Source organism: Terrapene carolina, unplaced genomic scaffold (genome assembly GCF_002925995.2).
Source record: "Terrapene carolina triunguis isolate 2854851 unplaced genomic scaffold, T_m_triunguis-2.0 Scaffold88, whole genome shotgun sequence".
In the NCBI taxonomy this organism is placed as follows: Eukaryota; Metazoa; Chordata; order Testudines; family Emydidae; genus Terrapene; species Terrapene triunguis.
In genome coordinates, this window is record NW_020664439.1 from 50,620,674 (window position 1) to 50,648,072 (window position 27,399).

The 27,399-nt window shown below is 45.5% G+C and overlaps 1 protein-coding gene across 1 annotated transcript in view; it reads right to left on the reverse strand.

Moving 5' to 3' along the window:
* ACAP2 (ArfGAP with coiled-coil, ankyrin repeat and PH domains 2) overlaps window positions 1–13,011 on the reverse strand; it is a 110,329-nt gene extending 97,318 nt beyond the window's left edge. The window contains exon 1 of the mRNA XM_024213006.1: window positions 12,932–13,011. Within this exon, the coding sequence (XP_024068774.1) occupies window positions 12,932–12,984 (53 nt within the window). The 5' untranslated portion in view covers window positions 12,985–13,011. The remainder of the gene's footprint in view (window positions 1–12,931) is intronic.
* Between the last annotated feature and the right edge of the window lie 14,388 nt (window positions 13,012–27,399).

Sequence of the window (27,399 nt, forward strand, 5' to 3'; positions counted from 1 at the left end):
TGGTTCCTTACATTCCTATTTGGTAGATCCAAGCAAGAAATCCAAATTTCAAGTATGTGAGGGATGGCTCCAAAAATTTGGGACTACTGAAGGTAGTAATTTTTGAGCATTTGCTTACATTTATCATGTTTCAAATTTGAGACAACTGTCAGCATCTTTGAAAATTAGGGCAAGAGTGAGCTAATACTGCTAACAACTCAAAGATGGTGTACAATGTTTGCTGTATCTTGCTAAATATTTGGGATTTTGTTTTCTGAGGTATTGTGTTAGTTTTCTGTAAGACTTCAGAAATAATTTGCCAAATTGCACTCATGTACTTGATAACTTAGCTTGCCTCTTGTACTTCTTCCTTGCAAAATCACCTGAACAGTAAGTCCTTATTATATTCAGAATACTCAGCTTAAAACGATCATTAAAAAAGTACATTAAAAGAATATATTAAACTACTCCACAACTCTTCTTTGCATATTAATTTATCACACTCATTATCGTCTGTGTGTATAAATCTAAGTGTTTATATGGATTCTTTTAGCAAAGTTTATATATCACAAACATTAATTTGTCCTCAAAACAACCCTGTGAGGTAGGGAAATATTACTATCTGAATTTTATAAAAGGCAAACTGAGGCACAGAGACTAAGTGACTTGCTCATGGAGACACCAAACAAAACAAAAAACAAAAACAAAAACAAAAAATCTATGGTTGAGCCAGGTTCTGAAACAGATGGCCTGAGTGATGACCAAGTCTCATGATTTTTGGCAGTGTAGGAGATACAATAGGACAAGTGGACTAGAATCTGGAGAAGAAACTGGAGAGAAAACAACAGTTTTGGTCCATATTCTCATCAGTGACAAACAACTGTAGACAGAAGGTCATGAAAACTAGGTGTTAGAAATTAAGTAAACTAGAGAACAGCACTCCCTAAATCATCATTTTCTTGGACATATCGATGCCCAGGTATACGAGGAACCAAGTGCACTAAGAATATAGCTGCAAAAAAAGTCTGTTTTCAAGTTTGTGCGTCTTTTCCATTTGTTTTATGTAATGTCCCTCTCCTCTCACCATATGGCTTGAAGTTATCTTTCATAAGTTTGGGTTGTTTAGATAGTAAGGTCCTTGGAGCAAGAACTTGTGTTCATTTGAAGCACCACGCACACCAATGGCAATATTTCTCTTCTCTGAGAATCAGCTCCAGCTGGGGTTCAGGTGACAGCAAGTCTGTTTTGGATGGGAACCCCCAGCTGTTTATTTGCTAATATGTAAATTTCTCACTTACATTCTTCTTCCTGCCAAAGAATGGCCACTTAAGCAGATGATAGTCTATTTGATTATGCTGACACCTGGCTGAGGTGCTGACTAGCCTTTTGTCTCTGAGGAACTGGTTTGGGCTGCTTCCCAAAATTGGAATATGCCTTAACAACATCATACAATTATCTGACTATCCTCTTGATTAAACACAAGTGGCAATGCTTAAAGATAGTAATACAGTAACTCCTCGCTTAACGTTGTAGTTATGTTCCTGAAAAATACTACTTTAAGCAAAACGATGTTAAGCAAATCCAATTTCCCCATAAGAATTAATGTAAATAGGGGGGTTCCAGGGAATTTTTTTCAGACAAAAGACTATATTAAATATTTGTACAGTAAGTTTTCAACAATTTATTACTGTACACAGCAATGATGACTGTGAAGCTCGATTGAGGTGGTGGAGTCAGAGGGTGAAACAGGGTGGGATATTTCCCAGGGAATGCCTTACTGCTAAATGATGAACTAGCACTCAGCTGAGCCCTCAAGGGTTAACTTATTGTTGTTAATGTAGCCTCACACTCTACAAGGCAGCACAAATGGAGGGAGGGGAGACAGCATGGCAGACAGAGAGAGACACTCTGTGTGTGAGAGAGAGGTGCGCATTGCCCCTTTAAATACATTGCCTTTTTAAGTACATCAGCAAGTTGAGACTGGAGCTGCTGCCAGCAAGCTCCCTCCATCCTGAGCCTTGTCATATCCCTCCCCTGCTCTATGGAGATGGCGTAAGCGGGGGGCAGGAGTAGGGGGACACCCTATTAGCCCCCTTCTCCCCCCCAGCACAGCAAGCAGGAGGCTCCCGGGAGCAGCTCCAAGGCAGAGGACAGGAGCAGCATGGGGCAGTTGGGAGAGGGACAGCTGAACTGCCAGCTACTGATAGCCTGCTGGGCGGCTGCCGCACAGGGAATTTAGGGGAGCGGGGAGCTGATAGGGGGGCTGCCGGTCCACCCTGGTTCCAAGCCCCCACCAGCTAGCTCCAACGGGCTGCTCTTTCTGCAAGCAGTAGACGAAGCAGGCAGCTGCCAAACAACGTTATAAGGGAGCATTGCGCAACTTTAAATGAGCATGTTCTCTAATTGATCAGCAACGAAACAACATTAACCGGGATGACTAAGTGAGGAGTTACTGTATCAGATTCAGAATGGGATGCACTTTTACACTGTACTAGATAGGTACAGTATAAATCCAGAAGATGGAGACTTGGGTGACTGGTCAGAATCTGGCGGAGGGAGCGGGAGATAAGGGACAAAGGAGACAAGAGGGGAGATCTGATGAAAATCTTAGATGTCTGTATACTAATGCAAGAAGTATGGGGAATAAACAGGAAGAACTAGAAATACCGGTAGATAATGAAAATTACAACAGTTGGCATCACAGAAACTTGGTGGAATACTTCACAATGAATATTAGTATAAAAGGATACAGCTTGGTTAGGAAGGACGGGGAGGTGGAAAAAAAAGAGGTGTTGCCTTGTATCTCAAAGATGTATACATTTGCACTGAGGTTAAGATAGAAGTTTGAGGCTGACCTGTGGAAAGTCTCTGAGTAAGGAGAGAAGGGGTTAAAAAAATGGTAATGTCATGGTAGGGATCTATTATTGACAACCTAACCAGGAAGAAAAGGTGGATGATGCTTTTTTAAATAATAATAAATCATCCAAAGCACACACTGGGTGGTGATGGGGTATCTGTTGGGAAAATAATACTGCAGGGCACAGATTATCCAACAAGTTCTTGGAATCCACTGGAGAACTTTTTATTACAGAAGAGGGAGAAAGCAACTAGGGGAGACACTGTTCTAGATTTGATTCTGACAAACAGGGAGGAACCAGTTGAGAATTTGAAGGTGGAAAGGAGCTTGGGTAAAAGTGATCATAAAACGATGCGTTCATTATTCTAAGTAATGGTAGGAGTAAAAACTGCAAAATAAAGACAATGCCTTTCAAGAAGGCAGATTTTAAAAAGTCAGACTTGGTACACAAGATCCCCCGGGAAGCACATCTAAGGGGAAAAAAGAGTAATGGGGAGTTGGCACAGTTTTTTAGAGAGACATTATTAAGGGCACAAGAGCAAACTATTGCACTGAGTAGGAAACATAGAAAGTATGATAAGAGACCACTCTGGCTTCACCAGGAGATCTTCGATAACCTGAAACTCAAATAAGAGTCATACTAAAAGTGGAAACTAGGTCAAATTACAAAGGATGAATATTTTAAAAAATAATACACAATACAAGCATGTAGGGACAAATTTAGAAAGGCTAAAACACAAAACAAGATTAACTAGCTAGGGACATAGAGTGTAAGAAAACATTTTACAAATACATTAGAAGCAAGATGACGACCAAGGTCAGGGAAGCCCACTAATGAGAAGGAAAAGACAACGATAGAAAACGCAGCAATGGCCAGTGTTAAATGCCTTTTATGTTTCAGTTTTCAGCAAAAAAGTTAGCGGTGATCACACAACTAACCTGGTGAACATCAGTGTAAATGGGAGTAGGCTAGGAGGCTAAAATAGGAAAAGAAAAAAGTTACCTACCTTTTGTAACTGTTGTTCTTCGAGATGTTTTGCTCATGTCCATTCCAGCTGTGCGTGCGCCCATGTGCACAGTTGTCTGAGACTTTTGCCTTAGCAGTATCTGTAGGGTCGGCTGTGGCGCCTCCTTGAGTGCCGAGCTCATGCGTCGGTATATTAGGTGGAGCCGACACTACGCCCTTTCAGTTTCTTCTTGCTGGCAACTCTGACAGAGGGGTAAGGAGAGCAGGTAATGGAATGGACATAAGCAACACATCTCGAAGAACAAGTTACAAGAAGGTAACCAACTGTTTTTTCTTCGAGTGCTTGCTCAGGTTGATTCCATTCTAGGTGACTCAGAAGCGGTATTCTCTGAGTTGGGCTCAGAGTTCATGGTCTTTTGGCTTGTAGTACTGCCCTACCGAAGCCAGCATCGTCCCAAGCCTGCTAAGTCCATACTGTGACGTGAACGTATGGACGGACGACCAGGTGGCTGCCCTACAGATGTCCTGGATAGGCACTTGGGCCAGAAAAGCTGCTGAAGAGGCCTGCACCCTAGTCAAGTGGGCGGTTACAATCGCTGGGGGTGGCACCTTTGCCTGATCATAACAGCAGCGAATGCAGGCAGTGATCCAAGAAGAAATTCTTTGAGCAGACACTGGGCAACTTTTCATCCTGTCGGCCACCACAACAAACAACAGTGTTGACTTGTGGAATGGCTTGGTCCTTTCGGTATTGTAATTTTGGGAGGATACACGTTATTCTTTAAGTGGTTGAATCCCTACTTTAGGTGGAAAAAGCAACTCAATATCCTGCCAAAAATAAGTAATATAAATCCAACTTAAAATCAGGAAATATTCTTTTGAGTTACTGAAATCACAATGTGGTCAAAGAATTATACAATTGTATTCATTCATTGTAAACAACAGTGTAAAAACAAGAACATGGCCAAGTCTAGTAAAGATTTTGACTTACACTTATTGTATCTGATAGTTATTCAACATGTAATTTAAAGCGGTAAACTTTTCTTAGCCAGAACATACACAAAATCAGAATTTCAAATACTGAACACACATAAGAACATAAGAAGGGCTATACCGGGTCAGACCAATGGTCCATCGAGTTCAGTATCTGGTCTTGACAGTGGCCAATGCCAGGTGCTTCAGAGGGAATGAACAGAACAGGTAATCAAGTGAGTCATCCTCTGTCGCCCATTCCCAGCTTCTGGCAAACAGAGGTTAAGGACACCATCCCTGCCCATCCTGGCTAGTAGCCATTGATGGACCTATGCTCCATGAACTTATCTAGTTCTTTTTTGAACCCTGGAATAGTCTTGGCCTTCACAACGTCCTCTGGCAAAGCGTTCCACAGGTTGACTGTGCACTGTGTGAAGAAATACTTCTGGATGAAAAAAAGACAATACAACAACTGAAGTCAGCAATCTCTGCTTTAGAAGTTACTAAATTTGGCTTCCTTACATTAAAGAGTTGATAACATTTGGGGTTTGAGATCGTCCACGTTCGATCTTAAGCACTGTTCACCACACGGATGGTACACCTTTGACAGTTTACTCCCCAAGCTTACACTTTCAGTAAGTGAGGTCCTTTCCCCATAAACACCATAGACTCGATTCCCTCAATTAAAGCCATATAACTTTTTGCAGAAAAAAACATTATTGAAATCTTCACATTCTACCAGTACTGCACAAAATGCAAAATGTCCTTGGCAGACAATCCCTAATTAATATATACAGAGGCAGTCTATGTAAAAGTTATATAATTATCTATGTTAGAATAGATATGTTGAGTACATATGTATGTACACAATATTTTTAATAAAAAGGCATTATGAAAAAAGAATTTAAGTAGATAAAAATAGTTCAGCTTATGCTGCATGTTTCCAATATAACCAAAGAGATTAAGGTTTTACAAATATGTAAAAAACTGGATACACAAATTCTTCAATAATCAAAGTTTATATGTGCTAAGCCTTGAACTTTCAAGGTACCGAGTATAGTCACACATTGTTCTATCTTAATTCAGATACTCAGGGCTGGTCTTCATTACGGGGAGATCGACACTGCTGCAACTGATGCAGCAGGGATCAATTTAGCGGGTCTAGTGAAGATTCACATAGCACGGTGGCTCTCAAACTTTTGTATTGGTGACTCCTTTCACACAGCAAGCCGCTGAGTGTGACACCCCCCCCTTATAAATTAAAACCACTTTTTTATATTTAAGACTATTATAAATGCTGGAGGCGAAGCAGGGTTTGGGAGGAGGCTGACAGCTTGCAACCCCCCATGTAATAGCCTCGTGACCCCCTTAGGGGTCATGACCCCCAGTTTGAGAACCCCTGACATGGCTGGAGTAGCGTAATTTAGGTCGACTTACCCCCGTAGCGAAGACAAGCCCTTAGACTTTACATGTACAGTCTTAGACCATGATCCTGAAAACACTAACGCAGATGCTTAATATTAGGCACATGCAGAGCCCCATTAAATTCAACAGGACTACACGTGTAAAATTAAGTACACTGTCTCTGCAGGACCAGAGTGCCTTAATGCAAATTTTACAGTATATAAATACTAACACACCACATCATAGCAACATACTGAAAGGAAGTTACACACAATCGGGTGTGTCATCCTTCAGAAAGAAAGAGTTAAAATATATGTGATTATATGCCTGTTTTATTTCCAGAAATAGAAAGTTTTACTCTGAACTAGTAACCAAAAATACCCTACCCCACATATTACATGAGAGAACAGTAACAGAAAAGTAAGTTCAGCTCATAGAATTTTTCCTATTCACTCCCAGGTATGCTGTTAAGATACAATTCTCTAAGTTTTATATTCTCCATGTAAATTGTTTATATTTGTCAGTGGTAGATTAAGACCAATATTTAAGTATTCACTTATGCAAACCAGTGACTTGAGTAAGCTGAGCACAAGGATATATAACACATCAGTTTCCTCTTGTATTACTACCACTGTAATCCATATCCAAACATCTGCTTCTCACACAACGGAGATAAAAAGGCAAGCTGATGTTAAGAAATACTTGTTCATTTCTGTACTGTATTTTGACTTTAATGTTAACAGCATTATATTCCATTCTCATTTTCTCTTCACAAACACACTTTTTGAATCAAGAATACATAAGAATTTTATATTACACACTTAGAACATATGCAAAGGATTTAACTGTACACTTTTATGGCACCTATACAACTCATGTAATCAATCAAGGCAACATAAAAAACCCCAGTTCAGCACAATCTTGGCACATGATATATTCAAAATAAAAAGTTAAACAGCTTGCTTTCTTACAATTACCTGGATTTCAAATTGACAGTTATTTTGGTCAGAGGAACTTATCAACTAAACTTTGGTTTCAGAGCACTGAGAAAAAATGTTTAAGTCCCCAAAATATTTGCCAAAAAAAGATCCGGAGTCACAGGCAAGACTATCCCTTTTATGCAAGGTGTTTTCAAGCAAGCCTGTTAAAAAAGTGCAATAATCTAGTACTGCAATGGCAAAGGGTAAATGACCATTTCATGCTCCAATTAAGACAAAAATAAATGCAAACTAAATTTAGGGGACAGAAAAAGATATCTAATCATGTGTTCATATTTCTCAAGCAATAACATTACAATTAACAGAACCACTAGTTTTTAATATAGTGGCAGGAATAATCAAGTCACCATCAACAAAATATTACGCTGCAACAAAAAAAGCTGTAAGTATTATTTCCATCTTTTCAGGAGAGGATTTGAGAAAATTCATAGTTCCTGATGGAGCACAGCACAAGAACTTAGTATCCTTACATTGTACCAGGTCTTATATCAAGCCCATAAAATAGGGCTAATTATTCCCTGTGTCTACACTGGACTAGAGAACACTGCTTAATTTTATCACATCACAGAAGACTACAGTAAACATAGTGATGACGATAATTACATTAATCTTCCAGTGCATGCAAGCAAAGTGAGTCAATCTCCCTAAAAGCAAGTAAACCACATCAAACTCTGATACACTTTTATCAAAAGTGTCACTGACACTTGTCAATATAACTTTGCCGCAAAAAGTCCTATGCCTCTCATTGAGGTGTTTTTATTTTGTTCACAAAGCAAGAGGAGTTTTGTCAGCAGAAGGAGCATTACAGCATGTACACCTCCACTGTTCTGTTGATGAAAGTTGACTTTTGTCAACAAAACTGGGCAGTGAAGACAAGGCCTAAGTCCCTCAGGACCATGAGGACAGATAGATGCCTCTCTCCCTTTCATGTTTCTGTGTACTAAAACACGGTCTATGATCCAGACCTTTAGCACCACAAATAGAAAAGGACAGATTTAAAGGTAAAGGTAGCTTTTGAAACAAATTTAAAATACCGAAAACAGAGATAAAGGAAGTGAGAACATTATTATTAAAATGTATCATCATTTGTACTGTGGTAGCACCAAAGGCCTCAATCAGAATCAAGGCCCCATTGTGCTGGCCACTGTAGTGACACACACAAAGATGCAGTTCCTTTCCCACAGAGCTTGGAACCAGAAAGCCAGTAAGTCGTTTGCACTGTTTAAGTGCAAAGTTCAAACAGCGTTCTGCAACTGATTAAATTAGATGTTGCCTATGCACCAAGCAAAATGAAAATTGCGTGAGCACCAAAACCATTATGACGCAGTAACTTACTGCAAATGCTACTGAAGGAAGCCTCTGGCCTACAGTTATGCTTAAAAAAGGTTACACTCAACAAAGCATGCACAAACCTTAATGGTTCCAATAAAATGGAGGAGCAGTGTTCTTTCTCTCTTCTTGTTCCATGATAGCGAGGGATAATTGGAGTTACTGGGGTTTATTTAATTGCTCAGGGAAAGCAAGGATGGTATAAAATGAGTCTGAAGACAGATATGTAAACATCCTGAAATGTTCAAGGGAGTTCTACAATTGTAGGATCAATCACTAAACACACTGTCTCCAGCTCTCACCAGTCTTATTCTTGGTGTAGACAGCTATGCTGTTCCTGAGAAATGCAGTTGTCATGGAAGGTTGGTTACAGACAGTTGGGTGGTGCCTCAGACAGCTTGATCCCAGCCCATGGAGAGGTTTGAAGATTAGAATCAGGATCTTGAACTTGGGCCAGTATTCAATGGAGAACCACAAATAGCATGAGACCAGCTTTCCAAGACTGCACTGGCTCCCTCCTTGCTGCTTGTGGCCATTCAGGCAGTTTATTTTGATTTATAAAGCTCAGTGTGGTTTGTTCTTCACTACTGGAAACACTGCCTCACAACCTATGTGATAGCATGACAGATGAAGTTAGGGTGTGTCACTTTAGGTCACAGTCCCTGAATCTGAACACTAGGGAACTGGAAGCCAGGCATCATCAACGGAAAGCCCTCAACTCTGGAATTTCCTCACTCCATTATGCTGGTAGATAGAGTCCGTGGACTTGCAAGGTCTAGTGCAGTTAGCACAGCTGGGAATGAGAGTCTGGGTTCTGTTCCTAACTGCCAGTGATCATCATGTGATTCTGGTCAAGTTATATTTTCTCTCTGCACCCCTGTCATCTCACCTGTAAAATGGGAATGATAATATTTACTCACCTTTTCTAAGTGCTTTGGAAACCTCACACTTTTCATGCTTTGAACTGCAAATCACCATCATCATTTAGTCAGGTGTTTTCAGGAAATAGGGATCTATTTGGGGGTTGGCAGCTGTTTACTTTGACAGTAGTTTAACAATTTATTAAGAGCACCCTGTGTGATAGGCATATTTTATAAATCCAGATATAAAATAAATTTGATAAAACTCAATATGGGAGAGAAAAACTAATATACAACTGGGCTTGAATGGTATAGATTTTTGTTATGATAATAGCAGTATGTAAGCACTCTGCTGGAACAGTGATACAAAGGATAAGCATACTCATAAGGACTCGGATTTGGTTTTTATTTTCTTTTAAAGTTACCTGTAAAGGAATATTGGTTTCTCTTTTACATTATAATAATATTTTACAAATATTTAGTATTACCTCTATAAATGCTCAAGAAAAAATTTAGGAAAACTGGTTTACTAGACAGCAACAATAAGCCAAAACAAGTTGGGGGAGAGAGAGAGAGAGAGAGAGAGAACTGGCTGGAAAATAAATGCAATGGATTTTAGCAGAACTGATTTTGTCACCGTTAGATATTTTTAAAAGATTTCCTAACTCTAAAGGTAAATCAGTCAATTGCACATTCTAACTTGCTCCTAGTTAGAGCAGATGTTCTGCATATGACAATTACCAATTCATAGATCTGCTCACCGCTGTGTTTAAAGAGAAGAGTTAAAATAACCTGTTACACCACTTCAGACAATTACAAGCAGTAGCAAGGTCCGTGAGCACTGCCCTCCTAAGACACTCAAGTACCCACCCACAAACAGCTGGGATTCTTACCAGCCTGCTGTCCTCAGACCCTGACAAGTTGCTCCACCTTTTTAATCAGACTCTGGCTAGCAGGTATCTGATCAATTTAAAACCTACTACCTTCTCAGGCTTTAAAAGCTAAGAGAAAGCTTTCATTGTTTGCACCACTTCCCAGTCCCAGTTTCTATGGTCTGCTTTGAGGGGGCTGGAGGGAGTTTCGCTAATCTAACCCACTGCTCTATTTTAGCTTCTCCTCTGCTATTAACACTGCCTTCTTCTGCAGCAATTTATCAGTTTCTTAAGCAGCACCCTGAAACTTCATAGTTTGTCAGTTTCATGACTGCTCACAGTACACCTCTACCCCGATATAACACGACCTGATATACCACGAATTCGGATATAACGCGGTAAAGCAGTGCTCGGGGGGGGGGGCTGCGCACTCCAGTGGATCAAAGCAAGTTCGATATAACACGGTAAGATTTTTTGGCTCCCGAGGACAGCGTTATATCGAGGTAGAGGTGTATTTGTAGATTTTCCAGTCCCACTTTACCGTTCTGGAGTCTGAATTTGTAAAATTTGTAATACATGACACATTTACAAAAGTTCTTGAACAATACTTGTGATATTCTAGATGAATACAATCTATAAAAATACTAAAGTGTTTTTTGTGAGCTCACATTACAGTGCATTAATTATTCCAATGACTATAGAGACTTTTCTTTTTAGAAAGTGATAAAATTAAAATTGACAATCCTTCACACAAGCCACTTTCTCCACCAGCCAACTAGGGTGTGAGTGGTGTTTTTGTTTTACATGTCTTACCTAATATGTTATAACTATGCAAATCACTTGGATGTCTTCGAACTATACTCATTCATCACAGGCCAGACTGAAACAATGTACAAATGAACCCATGAAAAGCAAGTAAGGGCACGTCTTCACTACCCGCCGGATAGCGATCGATCTATCGGGGATCGATTTATCGCTTCTAGTGTAGACGCGATAAAATCGATCCCCGATCGCTCTGCCGTCGACTCCGGAACTCCACCACAGTGAGAGGCGGAAGCGGAGTCGACGGGGGAGCGGCAGCGGTTGACTCACCGCCGTCCTCACAGCCAGGTAAGTCGACCTAAAATATGCAACTTCAGCTACACTATTCACGTAGCTGAAGTTGCGTATCTTAGGTCGACACCCCCCCCATAATGTAGACCTAGCCTAACAGGTCCTTTTATATACTGCAGACTTGCTAGTCCAATAGGATACTTTAGCTAATGTCACATGGATGAACAATTCTCAGATTAGTCACTTCGGGAAAGGAATATGTTATAACCCTACAGACTCTACTCAGGGATTACAAGTTATTTTATCTTTAGCTAAGAATGGTAACCAGCAAACATTTTAATTGTACAATTTTTCTTGCTTATCCCTAACATCTGTACTGTAGTTCAGAAACTAGACAGTACCCACAGTATTCTATTCAAAACTGCCAGAAACTAGAATTCACAACAGCAGGGATAGAACTGGACACTTCTTGCCATTGCATTTTAAAATGAACTTATTGCAATGTCTAATCAAATTTTCTGAAAGGCTGCTACAGTTACATAAAACTGGATCAGCAGACTACATTTTTCATTTGCCTATTTACTAAGATCTGCAACTGTCACCCACAGCAGATACATTTCCACATATTTAAAACGTGCTGCTTCTTTTTAAAATTCAAACTAAGAAACTTTGGTTCTGTTGCCCTGGATTTATTTCACATATTAGAAAGGAAGTTATCCCACAGTTATAAACAAAGAAAATGAGTCCCATCAACATAATCTGTTCAACCAACCTCGGATTTAAGCTGTCACTGTTTCAATAGGGTTTGTGTTTTTAATTTTTGCAGAGTACACAAGCAGGATCTTAATAATACTTGCACTTAAAAAATAAACGGAGACTTTTCTCCAAGTAGTCTTTGCTACCTCCGATAAAGCTCCTTGTCCCAGTTCAGTTCTCACAAGACAAACCCTGCTCCAGGGCCCCTCCCCAGGGCAACTTCTTCATTTGGCGTAAGTTATTTACACAGAAGGAGAGCGGTGTGTCCATTTCCTGGTTTGGCTTTAGATGGGTGTTTGAAGAGGGGGCGCAGGAAGAAACGGTCTCGGGAACCCCCCACAGCTAATGGTTTCTGCAGAAACGATTTCACAGCCAGTAGAACAAGTTTACAAAGGAAATCTCTTCCCCCGCCACAGCACCTCCCCCCGGTTAGCCCCTCACGGCACTGGGCGAGGCGGGTCGATCCCCGCACACTTGGCCACGCCGCGACCCCCTGCACCCCTCGGCGCTGACAGACGCACACTCCGAGGAGCGAGGGGGGCTGGTGAAACCGGCCTGTGGGGCGAGCGCGGCGGGGCGGGACTGTCCGTTCGCCGGCTGCCGGCGGAGAGCGCAGCGGAGCGGAGCAGGGCGGCGGACGGGTCCGGCCCCGCGGGACGCGCCCCTGAGGCAATGGAGGCGAGCCCCCCGAGCCCCGAGCCGGGCTCGCTCCGGCACGTGCCGGGCTGCCCGGCCCACCGGGACAGGGCCCCGCTCCCGCGGGCTCAGGCGGCGGCGCCCCCCGCACTCACTGCCCGCGGCAGCCCCGCAGCGCGGCCGGACAGCGCCCCGCTCCCGGGCCCGCTCAGCCCCCCCCCCCGGGCTCGCCACGGCCCCGCCCTCACCTGAACCGGGGCGAGTCCTTCAGACACTCCTCGAAGTCCACGGCCACCTTCATCGTGGGGGCGACGGGCAGCGACCCCGGGCTGGCCAGAGCGGGGCGGGGCTAGGCGCGCGGGGCGGGGCTCATGGCGGGCTGGGGGCGGCCGCCGCCGTTGCTACTACGCCTACGCGAGACTGAGAGACGTCCCGCTGAAGGGACTGACAACCCGGCCAGCCAATCGGAAAGCGAACTGTACAGGGTTGGCCAATTCTGGGGGGACGTAGGCGGTGCTTCCTGCTGCGCAGCCTACTAGCTGAGTGACAACTAGATTATCCAATCATATCAGGCGCTTAGCCGGCCTGGGCAACCACCAAACGCAGCATGAGGCGATACTGCTACGCCCGCCCTACAGCAGTGACACGCAGGAAGAGCTAGCCAATCACAGAACGCGACAGGGAGCTACTTCCGTATGCCGCCCTTTCCTGGTAAATGACAGCCACGCAAGCCAATGGAGATAGACAAAGTAAAAACGTGACAGCTGCTCCTACGTCGTGCCGTCTTTTACAGCTGACTGACAGTTAGATCGACCAATCACAGGGGGGAAAAGCAGTAGGCGGGGCTTTGCAGCCACAGAGCAAGGACGAGAGGCTGTAGCGGGGCTGCTCGTCATGGGGCGGTGACTCTGCGCCCGTTGAGGCGACGTGGACGGGCGGAGATGAACCACCCGCCCTGCCCATGGCTCCCCGCGGGCGGGGCGGGGCGGGGTCTGGCTCCGGCTCTCCGCTCGGGTCGTAGAGCGCCTGCGCCAGCCGCCGGGCCTGCGGAACTCCCTGCCACAAGATGGCGAGAGGTTAAGAAGCCCAGGGGCAAGATCTGTCCCGTGGCCTCCGTGTCTCAAGCTCTGCAGGCCACGTTCCGAGCTACCTGTGCTCCGAGCCCTGCTGGCTCAGCTCAGCACGTGCCCAAGACCTATGGGGCAGCGAGCACCCCGCTGCTGGACGGGCGCAGGACAGCCAGGTCAGAGCTGACCGCTGGCCTGGCCTAGCCCTACCCCTGCAGCGTTAGATAAAAGCCCTTGTCATGCAGGAAACCGCCCTGGTGGACATAATGGGTGTCTTCTATAGCCACTTCTTGTGGTACACGCCCTACCACGGGCTTAAGGAGACCTGGGCCAGGAAGTAGCGGTCTAATGCCAGTTCATTTTAAAACCAGTCCTTTAAGAGAAAGCCATGCCAGCTAACTAGCGAGTTAGGTCCCTGCAATTCATTGCAGTTAGCACCCCACATGAGGTTGCTGTGGGGTAGGGTTGCTAATCCTCCCCGATTGTCCCAGAGTCTCCAGGAATTAAAGATTAATTTTTAATTAAAGATGGTCATGGGATGAAGTCCCCAAGAATTCATCCAACCAAAGTTAACAGCGCTGCTGTAGTGGAGCACTAACATTACACAGTAACCAGCCCCATACACGTGTGTTACCCTGCTACCCACAAACAGCAGCAGTGGTGCTAGACAAACACCACAAGACAGACCCCAGTTACAGTCCTGACCTTTGCACATAGTTCTGACTCATACTTAGACCCTTTGAAGTCAAGAGGATTCTTACCCATGAACTACTTCTGTAAGAGTTAAAGGAGCAGATGCCGCTGTGGTAGTATGTGAATAGTAACTGCTGTATTTTAAAAGCAGTGAGTAAATATTTAACTGCTGACAACCCATTAAGACAATGCTCCTGTGGTGATTTGACTCACTCTAGGGAAGGGTTCACTCAAGCCTCTGGCCATAAAGAGAAACAGATGCAATTTTACTAGATTGCAAGGAAAATTGTAAAGCTTGATGCTCAAGTCATCACAGAAACCACCTGAGTCCCCTCAAATTTACTCTTTGTTTTTATACTTTTAAAGCAGCCAAGACTTTATCTACATTTAGTATTTTTATATGTTACACATACATGGAAGAAAAACACATCCTTAGTTCAATTAACAACTGTTACACAATTCAGAATATGATTTTGGGCAAATTGCTTAGTCTCTGACTCAGTTTATCCCTCTGTGTAATGAATATAGTAATCACTCCTCATGTAGATATTGGAAAGCTTCCTTAATTGAGAACATAAGAAGAGGCATACTGGTAGAATCTAGCCCCATATCCTGTCTTCCGACAGTGGCTGCTGCCAGACGCTTCACATGGAATGAACAAAACAGGGTAGTTTTCAAGTGATCCATCCCATCATCCAGTCTCAGCTTCTAGCAGTCAGAGTCTTAGGACACCCAGAGCAAGGGGTTGCATCCCTGCCCATCTTGGCTAATAGCCATTGATGGTGGACCTATCCTCCATGAACTTACCTACTTTGGAAATAATGTTTTTATAGTGGTAGAGATCAGGGCATCCTTGTGCTATGCAGTATACAGACAAGTAACTCGAAGTCAGTCCCTGCCTGGGAGCCACTACGCTCTAGGATTCGATGGCTCTAGGATTCTGACAAGATGAACAGCTTAACAACAGACAAAGAGAGCTGGGTAACACTACAGAAATATATTCTTGCATAATTAACAGTCACTGTAAACAATGATAGTGCTAAGAACATTGAGATTCACATGGAAGCTGCTACAGCTGTGCAAAGTATTGCTACAAACAGGCAGAATTTTCATGTCATTTTCTGCAAAGAAGCAAAGAAATTCTGCAGGGATAGGGGCATTTTCTGTGGAGTACCGCAGAATTCCCCCAGGAGTAATTCTAGTAATAGATCAATACCATACCTGTGTTAGGATTTCTTTTATTCCTAATAACTTTTCAAAGTGTTTCATTGTCCTTATCTTTGCTAGCCCTTCTTGTGTCATTTTGCACAATTTTAGCTTTTGATATTTATAGCTATCAATTTCTCCTTTTTTTAATAGCTGCTTTTATTTCCCCTATAGGCTTGTTTTTTTAAAATACCCGTTGAGCCTTCTCTCTCTGTTGTAGCATTTTGGGCAATTAATAATGTATTCTTAAACAGTTCCCTATCATCATTCACGTTTTTTTTCTTTACATTTGCTCTCCCACCTTCCATGGGAGGACAGATTAAAGAGACTGTTCAGCTGGGAAAAGAGACAACTGAGAGGGAGGAATAGGAATGGTGTGGATAAAGCCAATAGGAAAGTGTTATTTATCCTTTCACATAACAAAAGAACAAGATCACCCAATGAAATTAATAGGCAGAAGGTTTAGAACAAACACAAGGAAGTATATTTTCACACAATGCACAGTCAACCTGTGGAACTCGTTGCCAGGGGATGTTGTGAAGGCCAAAACTATAACAGAGTTCAAAAAAGAACTAGATAAATTAATGGAGGCTAGATCTATCAATGACTATTAACCAAGATGGTCAAGGATGCAATCTCATGCTTTGGGTGTCCCTGGCCTTTGACAGCCAGAAACTGGGTTTGGAAGAGAGGGGATGGATCACTCAATGTTTTCCTCTTCATTTTCATTTCCTCTTCATGTTCATTTCCTCTGAAGCACCTGGCACCAGCCACTGTCAGAAGACAGCATACTGGGCTAGATGGGAACTTTGGTCTGACCATTCTGACAGAATTCCCAACAAGGATTGTCTGTCTTCCTTGGACGGTTGGAAATCTCTTTGTGGGCGCACTTGATTGTCTTCTGGGTTGGGCTTAGTAGCCATCCAGGTCCCATGCAACTCCCCATTCCATTAGATCAACCAGATCGTCAGATATTTTCTTCAGTTTCCATGCTAAGAGCTTGATAATGATTGCACACTTCTACTTACGTGTAATTCCTCCTGGTCCTGTTCTGTCTGGTGGTTGCGGCCTGCTCCATCCTCATTTGGCGCTAGCAGTGTAGAATGCCACCTGGTCCTCTTGCCTCTGGTGGTAAACTGCCCACCACCCTCTCTGGTTCCCACGCTCTGGTTCCTTAGTGATCAGTTCCTTTCTTTCTTGAACCTGGGGTTGTGATGCTTTCTGAATCAGGTTGTCCAAACTCTCCTTAACCTCTCTGATGCTCTGTCATATCTGCACTTTGTCCTTCCAGGCCACAAATCTTTCTTCCAGCACCGCCGACAGCTTGCACTTGGAGGAAATCCGTTCTGGGAGGAAAAACATGACATCTGTTGCAGGTCACAGGGGTTAATCATTCAGATTTCAAACATGGTCTGATCGGACACCCCCAGGTTCAAGCGACTGCTCCTTGCGGAAACATGAACAGACCTCTCATTTGGCCTGCTTAGGGACCCAATGCCCCAGCCACATGGCCCTCATGGAGTCAAAAACAACAAACAGAACACACAATTCACCCAGTCCTTGTACCTCCAAGCACAGGAACTATAGCTACTCCCTCCAAAATGCCCATTTGCTCTTCCTTTCCTCCCATATGTACCATAAGGCAGAATTTAACAATCCTTGTGATATTACATAACCTAGATCACTGCTTCATATAGCTCCCATCTCAGATTTGCTGAGTGCCTATACTGAGCTCAGTACTTTTTTTTTTTTTTTTTTTTTACTGTTGCATTAATTTCAAGGGAATATGTGGGCCCAAAAAGTTAACAGTAATAGTTTTAAACAAGGTTCAAGGTTCTGAGTACAAAGCCCTCAGGCCCTTTAGTACCATGGCAAACACACCATTAAAAACATGTAACTTTTTATTAAAGATACAGAAAAAGTAAAAACAGCTAGGCCATTTGAAATATAACGTATTAAGCAACTTAGGGCTAGTCTACACTGGCAACATTAAAGCGCTGCTGAGCTGCTGGACTTCATCAGAATTTGGGGAGAGGAGGCTGTCCAGTCCCAGTTGCGCTCCAGCCGTAGGAATTATGATACCTATGGCCAGATTTCATGATGCATGACAGAAAGGGGCCATGACCAAAACACACTGCAGTGCAGGGTCAAAGTGAAGGAGCTGTGGAACGCCTACCACAAGGCGCGGGAGGCAAACCGCCGCTCCGGTGCTGCGCCAACGAGCTGCCGGTTCTACAAAGAGCTGGACGCAATACTCGGAGGCAAACCCACCGCCACTATGAAGGCCACTGTGGATACTTTGGTGCCTCGCGTGCCAGTCGAGAGTGGACCGAGCCAGGAGGAGGAAATCTTGGACAATGATGTGGAGGGGCAGGGGGACCCAGAGGCAGAGGACGACTCATAGGTCAGAGATGCATGCAGCCAGGAGCTCTTTTCTACCCCAGAGGAGGCTAGCCAGTCACAGCTGTCGGATCTTGGCAAAGCGCAAACAGGAGAGGAGGCCCCTGGTAAGTGGATTTGATTTTGGGAATCGCTGAAGCGAGTTGTTGGGGGAAGGAGGGTTGCAGAAAGCAGGCTTGTGATGCACGTACCACCACATGCCTAGTCCGAGCGGCGGAACAGGATGTTCATTGACTCCCTCACTTCACGGGAATCTTCCTCAGAGATACCCAGGAAACTCTCTTGGAGATACTGGGCAATCCACTGCCATAAGTTCTTTGGGAGAGCTGCTTTGTTTCTTGCCCCATTAACGGTAACTTTTACACGCCACTGTGCCATCACGGGGGGAGGGGAGGAAGAGACCACTGCTGCACACAGGCGAGCTGCATTAGGATCAGGGTGGAAACCACAGTCTTGGAGAAGACCTTCCCTTGATTCCCTGCTCACCCTCAGCAGCGAGATATCTTCCATAATAATCACATCCTGTGGAAAGTGTGGGGACAGGAATGATTATCAGGCCCCCCCTACAGTGCTGGCTCTCCCCAACAGCCACATGTCCAGTGTACAGTAGGGTCCGGGAACACTGATTTCCCCTGCCCCTGCAGCTACTCAGCATTTTGGGGGTCTTGTGACTCATGTGTGCTTGCCTGGGATCAGCCAGTTAGTGACAGGTGTGAGAGTACTGGCTGTGTTTTAAATCACTGAATCAGTGTTTGGTGTTGCAAACAATACTGCTTCTGTAAAATGTTGCGTTTTGGCTTCACAGAGATGACCTTAGGAGCCCAGCCTCCCTCTTTGTGATCGCCGACTGAACGGCTGCGCAGAATTAGAAAGCGGCCAAGAAGAACTAAGGAGGACTTTCTGCGTGACGTTATGATGCACTCCACGGCCGAGAAACAGGAATTGAAGGAGTGGCAGGACAGCAAGATGATGCCAGAATGAAGCCACGGAGCGGCTCTTAAATGTTATGGAGCACCAAGCGGGGACACTCCAGGCAATATTAGCTCTGCAAACCGAGCAGCTCCGTGCCCGCCCTCCCCTGCAGCCATTGTCGCAAAACTCTTTCCCATGCTCTCCCCAGACACCGCCCACACACTCTTATCAACCTTCTGGCTCCAGTCTATACCCGTGGCATTCCACTCCTGCCCCATCACACTTCAGCCCTGCAGACTCGCAGTACCCCCTGCATTCAACACCCGTCCCTCTGCAGTTTGGCCCTGCTGAAGTACAGTACCCGCTGCACTGTACTCCAAAGGAGAAGGTTGGATATGATCCCTGAGCATACACAGATCTTTAGCAGTCCCGGGACCCCACCTCCTCCTGGGACCTTCCCTTCCCCTATCCCCCTCAGTGCTCACGTGGTTTTTTGTTTGTCTCTCTCCTCCGGCTGTTTTTTAATAAAATAATTGTGTTGGTTTGGAAGCAATCTTTATTCTATTAATTGAAAGCAAACAGAGCCCTGCAAAGCAACAGACAATTATCTTAAACCTTCATATTGTATCGTCTGCACCAATCACAATCACCTCCTAGCATTACAAGCACTGCACTCCTGAGCATAGCAACAAATATTAGTGGCTTTCAGCTTCAAATTGCTGCCTTAAGGCATCCCTGGTCCTTATGGCCCTCTAATAGCCCTGGTCTCTGGCTGTTCAACCTCAGCCGCCAGGCGCTGAGCCTCTGTGGTCCAGCCCTGAGTGAAGCTTTCACTCTTTCCTCCACAAATATTATGGAGCGTACAGCACATGGCTATAAGCATAAGAATATTGTCATTGGCGAGGTCCAGCTTCCCATATAGGCATTGCCAGTGGGCCATTAAATGGCCAAAAGCACACAACAGTCATTCTGCACTTGCTCAGCCTATTGTTGAATCGCTCCTTGCTGCTATCAAGTTGCCCCGTGTATTGCTTCATAAGCCACAGAATTAAGAGGTAGGCAGGGTCTCCCAGAATCACAATGGGCATTTCAACTTCCCCTACGGTGATCTTTTGGTCCGGGAAAAAAGTCCCTGCTTGCAGCTTCCTGAACAGGCCAGTGTTCCGAAAGATGTGTGCGTCATACACTTTTCCGGACCAGCCTGCATTAATGTCTGTGAAATGCCTACAGTGATCCACAAGCACCTGGAAAACCATTGAGAAATACCCCTTATGATTAATGTACTCAGTGGCTAGGTGGTCTAGTGCGAGAAATGGAATATGCGTGCCATCGATTGCCCCTCCGCACTTAGGGAAGCCCATTTGTGCAAATCCATCCACAATGTCACGCACGTTGCCCAGAGTCACGGTCTTTAGGAGCAGGATGCGATTAATGGCCCTGCACACTTCCGTCAACACGAGTTCAACGGTAGACTTTACCACTCTGAACTGGTTAGCGACTGATCAGTAGCAGTCTGGAGTAGTCAACTTCCACATGCTTCTCCAACGGCAGGGCAGCTCTCATTCTCGTGTCCTTGCGCCGCAGGGCTGGGGCGAGCTCATCACACAGTCCCAAAAATGTGGCTTTCCTCATCTGAAAGTTCTACAGCCACTGCTCATCATCCCAGACGTGCATCACGATGTGATCCCACTGCTCAGTGCTTGTTTCCTGAGCCAAAAAGTGGCGTTCCACTGTGGTCAGCACCTCCATGAATGCCACAAGCAATCTCATGTTGTAGCTAGTATGAGTGGCGAGATCAATGTCGCACTCCTCTTGCGTAGTAGTTTAAGGAATAACTCCACTGCCACTCATGACGTTGAAAGATGGTGCCAAATGTGGACGGAAACACAGGGATTGCTGGGATGTGAAGCAATGCATCATGGGGCATTGGGACAGGACTCAGGATGCTCTGCGACCCCCTCAGCCTCCCACAACTCTTAGCGGCAGAAGAGGAAGAAATGTTCTGTGGGATAGCTCCCCAGAGTGCAACATACCGAATACCGCTGCAAGTGCGAACACGCTATTGCACAGGCAGCTGACAGTGTGAACACACAACAGCGGTTTCCCGTCAGTGCTCTCTGAGCGGCGCTGTAACTCTGCCAGTGTAAACATGCCCTAAGTCTTCTCTGTTAAGCTAAAGAGATTGAGCTCCTTGAGGCAGCGATTTTCCAATAGCCTGGTTCTCCTTCCAACTTTTTTTTTTTTTCTTTCAAAGGACCCCAAAAGAGAATGAACGAAATAGCCCATCTCCTCATTATTTTGTCCATCAAGTAGGTCTAATTTCTGAGACACCAATTTTGGTCCATTATTTCTCTTCCCCACTTCTCTTGTTTACCAGGCATGATCTTAACAGTCTTTGAGTTGTAAGGCCTTTTCGTTTGGATTAGTTCAGTCTACGTCCCTTTTGCATCTTTTCCCCAGCAGTATTTATTGTTTTAGGTTATTGTGTCTTATGAACTTTCACTCACTCTTCATAATTAAGCTCACAATTAGGGTACATTTGTAGGTCCCATTATTACCACCTCACCCAGCATTCATCTTGTCGCCAAGGCTAGCTCATCTAGCTCTCCCATCTGGGGGCAGGGAGGGGGCAGAGTTGGGGTGGGGATTTCGGGGAAGGGGTTGGAATGGGGACAGGGAAGAGATGGGGCAGGGGCGGGGCCTCATGGAAGGGGTGGAGTGGGGGCGGGGCCGAGGGCGGGGAGGTGTCAGTAATGTGGCCCTCGGGCCAATGTACTAGTCCTCATGTGGCCCTCATGGTCATTTGAGTTTGAGACCCCTGGATTAAGGGTATGTCTACACTACGAAATTAGGTTGATTTAAAAGAAGTCAATTTTTTAGAAATCGATTTCATACAGTCGATTGTGTGTCCCCACTAAGCGCACTATGTCGGCAGTGTGCGTCCACAGTACCGAGGCTAGCCTCGGTACTTTCGGAGCGTTGCACTGTGGGTAGCTATCCCACAGTTCCCACAGTCTCCGCCGCCCATTGGAATTCTGGGTTGAGCTCCCAATGCCTGATGGGGCAAAAACATTGTCATGGATAGTTCTGGGTACATGTCGTCAGACACCCCTCCCTCCCTCCCTCAGTGAAAACAACGGCAAAAAATCGTTTCTCACCTTTTTTCCTGGGTTACCCGTGCAGACGACATACCACAGCAAGCATGGAGCCTGCTCAGCTCACTGTCACCGTATGTCTCCTGGGTGCTGCTGGCAGACGCGGTACTGCAGTGCTACACAGCAGCATCCCCTTGCCTTGCCTTGCAGATGGCAGACAGTACAATACGACTGCTAGCCGTCATCGTCGTCCCGTGGGTGCTCCTGGCCAACCTCGGTGAGGTCGGTCGGGGGCTCCTGGACAAAAATGGGAATGACTCCAGGTCATTCTCTTCTTTAAGTTTCGTCTAATGGAGATTCAGTCCTGCCTGGAATATCATGCCAGCTGGAGGCTTCTGCCTCAGGCTGCTCTCCCAGTCGGCAGCACCGCGCGGTCGCACCTACCCCAGCCTACCCCTTGCTCCCATGGCTCATGAAGCCTGGACAGTAGTAAGGAGCAGTTCAACTATAGGCTGAGCAAGCGCAGAATGGTGGTAGAATGTGCCTTTGGATGTTTAAAAGCTCGCTGGTGCAGTTTACTGACTTGGATAGACCTCAGCGAAAGCAATATTCCCATCGTTATTACTGCTTGCTGTGTGCTCCACAATATCTGTGAGAGTAAGGGGGAGATGTTTATGGCGGGGTGGAAGGCTGAGGCAAATCGCCTGGCCGCTGATTATGCGCAGCCAGACACCAGGGCGGTTAGAAGAGCACAGCAGGGTGCGCTGTGCATCAGAGAAGCTTTGAAAACCAGTTTCATGACTGGCCAGGCTATGGTGTGAAAGTTCTGTTTGTTTCTCCTTGATGAAAACCCACCCCCTTGGTTCACTCTACTTCCCTGTAAGCCAACCGCCCTCCCCTCCCCCCTTTGATCTCCGCTTGCAGAGGCAATAAAGTCATTGTTGTTTCAAATTCATGCATTCTTTATTAATTCGTCACACAAATGGGGGATAACTGCCAAGGTAGCCCGGGAGGGGTGGGGGAGGAGGGAAGCACAGGGGTGGGGTAGTTGTAGGGGCACCCCCTAGAATGGCATGCAGCTCATCATAGAAGCGGCATGTCTGGGGCTCTGACCCAGAGCGGCCGTTTGCCTCTCTGGTTCTTTGGTAAGCTTCTCACGGCACTGCTGCAGGTCCCTGTTATAACCTCTGTCCTTCATGCCCTTGGAGATTTTTTCAAATATTCCGGCATTTCGTCTTTTGGAACGGAGTTCGGATAGCACGGATTCGTCTCCCCATACAGCAATCAGATGCAGTACCTCCTGTTTGGTCCATGCTGGAGCTCTTGCAATTCTGGGACTCCATGGTCACCTGTGCTTATCAGCTCACTACACTGGTCAAACAGGAAATGAAATTCAAAAGTTTGCGGGGCTTTTCCTGTCTACCTGGCCAGTGCATCTGAGTTGAGAGTGCTGTCCAGAGCGGTCACAATGGAGCACTCTGGGATAGCTTCCGGAGGCCAATACCGTTGAATTGCGTCCACACTACCCCAAATTCGACCCAGCAGGGTCAATTTTAGCGCTAATCCCCTCGTCGGGGAGCAGTACAGAAATCGATTTTAAGAGCCCTTTAAGTCGACAAAAATGGCTTTGTCGTGTGGACATGTGCAGGGTTAAATCGATCTAACGCTGCTAAATTCGACCTAAACTCGTACTGTAGACCAGGGCTAAGAGGAATTACGGGGCCAAAACCAGACTGACATGCTAAAGCAACCAAATGCAGGCTCTGGCTAGCCTATGTGTGGGTGGCACCCCCAGCCATGACAGACATTGGACAAAGGGTTCAGGGAAGGGATTTGGCTGCAGGGCACTGACTTCCATCGTCAAACAGCAGCTCCCTGTTGAGAGAGAACTCTTGGCCACGGGACCAGCCAACCAGAAAGGCCCAGCTTTAAAGGAGGTGTTCCCCCCTCAACTACCTGTTCTTGAGACAGTTTGGCTGTTGAAAGCATGGAGCATAGAGGAGGTGCCCCCAGACTCCATATCCAGAAGGAGAGGATTTCCCTCGCTGGGAGGATCAAAAAAGTCCCTTCTGGTCTCTCACATGATGCAAAATAATTGGGTGTCAAGCTTCAGTGCTATCCAGGGCATTAGAGGAGACTGAGCGTCTGTAGCCTGGGCCTGGCGTGGTGCCCAGCTGAGCTTTAAGTGTCTCCTGACCCTGCTGGGTGCTGCAGCCCAGAGCCCCAGCCTGTCCATTAGTCTCCTGTTAGCCCCCCTTGCTCCAAAGCCAGGGGAAAGTCAGGGTTTGAGCAGCCCAGGGGCCTGCTCAGCCTGGTAGATACTGGCCTTGCAGCACGATGACTCAACACAGAGTCATAGGGATACTGCACCTGCAGGCGGACATCCTGGTCAGCAGAGGCTTACCGGCATCCAAGGGTTGTGTTGGCACCATACCACACACAAGCAGCAGCCAGGCCTGCAGCATCTATTTGACTGTATGAACTTGCCTTCAGCAGCTCACGGACAGAGTTCCAACACAAAGGACAGTGTGCAAAGACGACTGACAGCTGCAGAAACTCTGTGGTTGCACCCTGTCATTATGGTTACTAGAGGGGATATCTGAGGGAGACTGATTATTGTTGTGGGGTTTATGTATTCATCTGTCCTCTGGTTCCCCTAGTTTTCCCTTTACCCCATTCCTATTCTTACCCTTTTTGTAACTTAATCCTCTTCTTTCCTCCAATACATTTTTTGTACATAAGAACAGCCATACTGGGTCAGACCAAAGGTCCATCCAGCCCAGTATCCTGTCTACCGACAGTGACCAATGCCAGGTGCCCCAGAGGGAGTGAACCTAACAGGTAATGATCAAGCGATCTCTCTCCTGCCATCCATCTCCATCCTCTAACAAACAGAGGCTAGGGGCACCATTCCTTACTCATCCTGGCATTAAGTCCATTAATGGACTTAATGGACTTAACCTCCATGAATTTATCCAGTTCTCTTTCAAACCCTGTTATAGTCCCTGCCTTCACAACCTCCTCAGGCAAGAAGTTCCACAAGTTGACTGCGCGCTGTGTGAAGAACTTCCTTTTATTTGTTTTAAACCTGCTGCCCATTAATTTCATTTTGTGGTCCCTAGTTCTTGTATTATGGGAATAAGTAAATAATTTTTCCTTATCTACTTCCTCCACAACACTCATGATTTTATATACCTTCTTAAACATTGTCTATTCTTTTTCACTCGATGCCTAGAAGTCAGAGGCTAATTTATTCACACCCCTCCCCCCAAGGTGCAGAACAGCCACTGAGAATCCAGTTTCACTCTAGCCACCACCAAGCAGAGGGAACACAAGGGTCCTAGGGCTCGTTGATATTCAAGATGGGTCATGGAGTCACAAGAGAGTGAGGATCAAGCGCCCTCTCCCCCATGGGGAGCATGGGTGCTCTGTGCATAAGCCCCGTCCTGTATGGGGGCTGCCAAAGGCGGCAGCCAGCGAGAAGTTGAGGTCCCACCCTAAGGAGGGGGAGGGACACATTCAGCCAGCTCTCTGAACACTGAGTAGGTCACTATGTTAAGCTGAAATAGAACAACGTTTTGCCCTTTACTGCTTTCCTTCGTGTTGTCCAGACAGCTTTTCACTTCAGGTACATCAAATCCTGAACTTTCTCCCTGCCCCCCGGACACTCACAAAATTTTGGAAGACCTTAATGGTGATCCCACAACTGCAGTGAGCTTTAGTGCAGAATTCCCAGCCCCGACCTGAAAACAGGTGGATCCCCAGGGTACGTGACTGACAGTACCGTACAACATTCTGATTCAAAATTTACCACCACACAATGTACAGAAGGACACAGAAGAATTAAGAACTGGCTGACGGATGTCAGAAAGGAGTTTGCCCCGGGGAAACATCTCATGGGGGTAGTCCTAGGGGAGTTTTACAGGGATTAGTAAGAGGCCTGACATTATTCAATGTTTTTATCAGTGATCTGTAAGTAAATATAAAATCAGTGCCAATAAAATTTGCAGATGACAACAACTGTCAGAGTGGTAAATAATGAGGATCCGGATCAATTAGTAAGCTGTGTCCATTCAAACAAAATGGGTTTTAGTACAGCCAAAAAAAAAAAAAAGTTATACATCTAGGATCAAAAAATGCAGGTCATCCCTACAGAATACAGACCTGGAAAGCAATGATTCTGGAAAGGATTCAGGGGTCACAGCAGACAAACAACTGAACATGAACTCCCAGCGCCATGCTATAGCAAAAAGGATTCATGCAATTCTTGGATACATAGAAAGAGAAGGGTAGGGAGGTGGTATTTCCTCGGAATAAGGCACTGATGACACACTGGAATGCTGCATGCAGTTCTGGTGTCTATATTTTAGAAAAGACATAGAAAAAAAAATCAGAGAAGGTACAGAAAAGAGCCACAAAAATGATTCAAGGGCTGGAGAAAATGCCTTCGAGCGAAACACTTCAAGAAAGAACTCAATCTGTTCAGTTTATCAGAGATTGAGAGGTGACAACCTACATGGGGAAAAAATATTAAGAATTCTTTAATCTAGCAGAGAAGGTCATAACAAGAACCAAGGGCTGGAAGTTGAAGCCAGACAAATTCAAATTAGAAATATGACACAGTGAGAGTGACTAACCATTTGAACAAACGACCGTGGGAAGCGGTGGATTCTCCATCTCTAGCTGCCTTCAAATCAGGACTAGATGCCTTTCTGGAAGATGCTTTAGCTAAACAAGTTATTGGGTTCAACATAGCAGTGTCTGGGTGAAATTTGATGACCTGGGCTGTACAGAGGGGGACATGAGATTTTCTAAAGCAGCAGTTCTCAACCCGGGTCCGCAGCCCCCGAGGGGCCACCCCTGCTGGACCCTGGAGTTTTTATAGCATATGGGGGGCCTCAGAAAGAAGACTGAGAACCCCTGGTCTAAATTTCCCTTTGGTCTATAAATTCTGTGCCTATATCATGGGGCACTACCCTCCAGTGTGTCCCCCTGTGGCACCTCAGGTGCACTGCACTGCACCCAAACACGTTTTTTCAGTCAATTACCCAGACTAAATTGGTTCACAACACTTAGAGGCTCTGATTTATTAAGTCTTTCCACAAAGTGTAACTCACTTTATTAGCTGTTCACCCGATTCTCAGTCCATACAAGCGTCCTGGCCAGCTCACACTGTGCTTGGGAGACTAACCCAGCCCTCTACCTGGCGCTGGCGTTGTACTGGGTCACCTCTCACACAGAAGCCCCCAAGCTCTCCTCCTCTGAGCTGGGTTGTAATTTAGCCCATTGTAGGGCCTAAGCTTCTCCTTCACTCTTCAGGCCCAGAGGATTCAGCAGGCCACC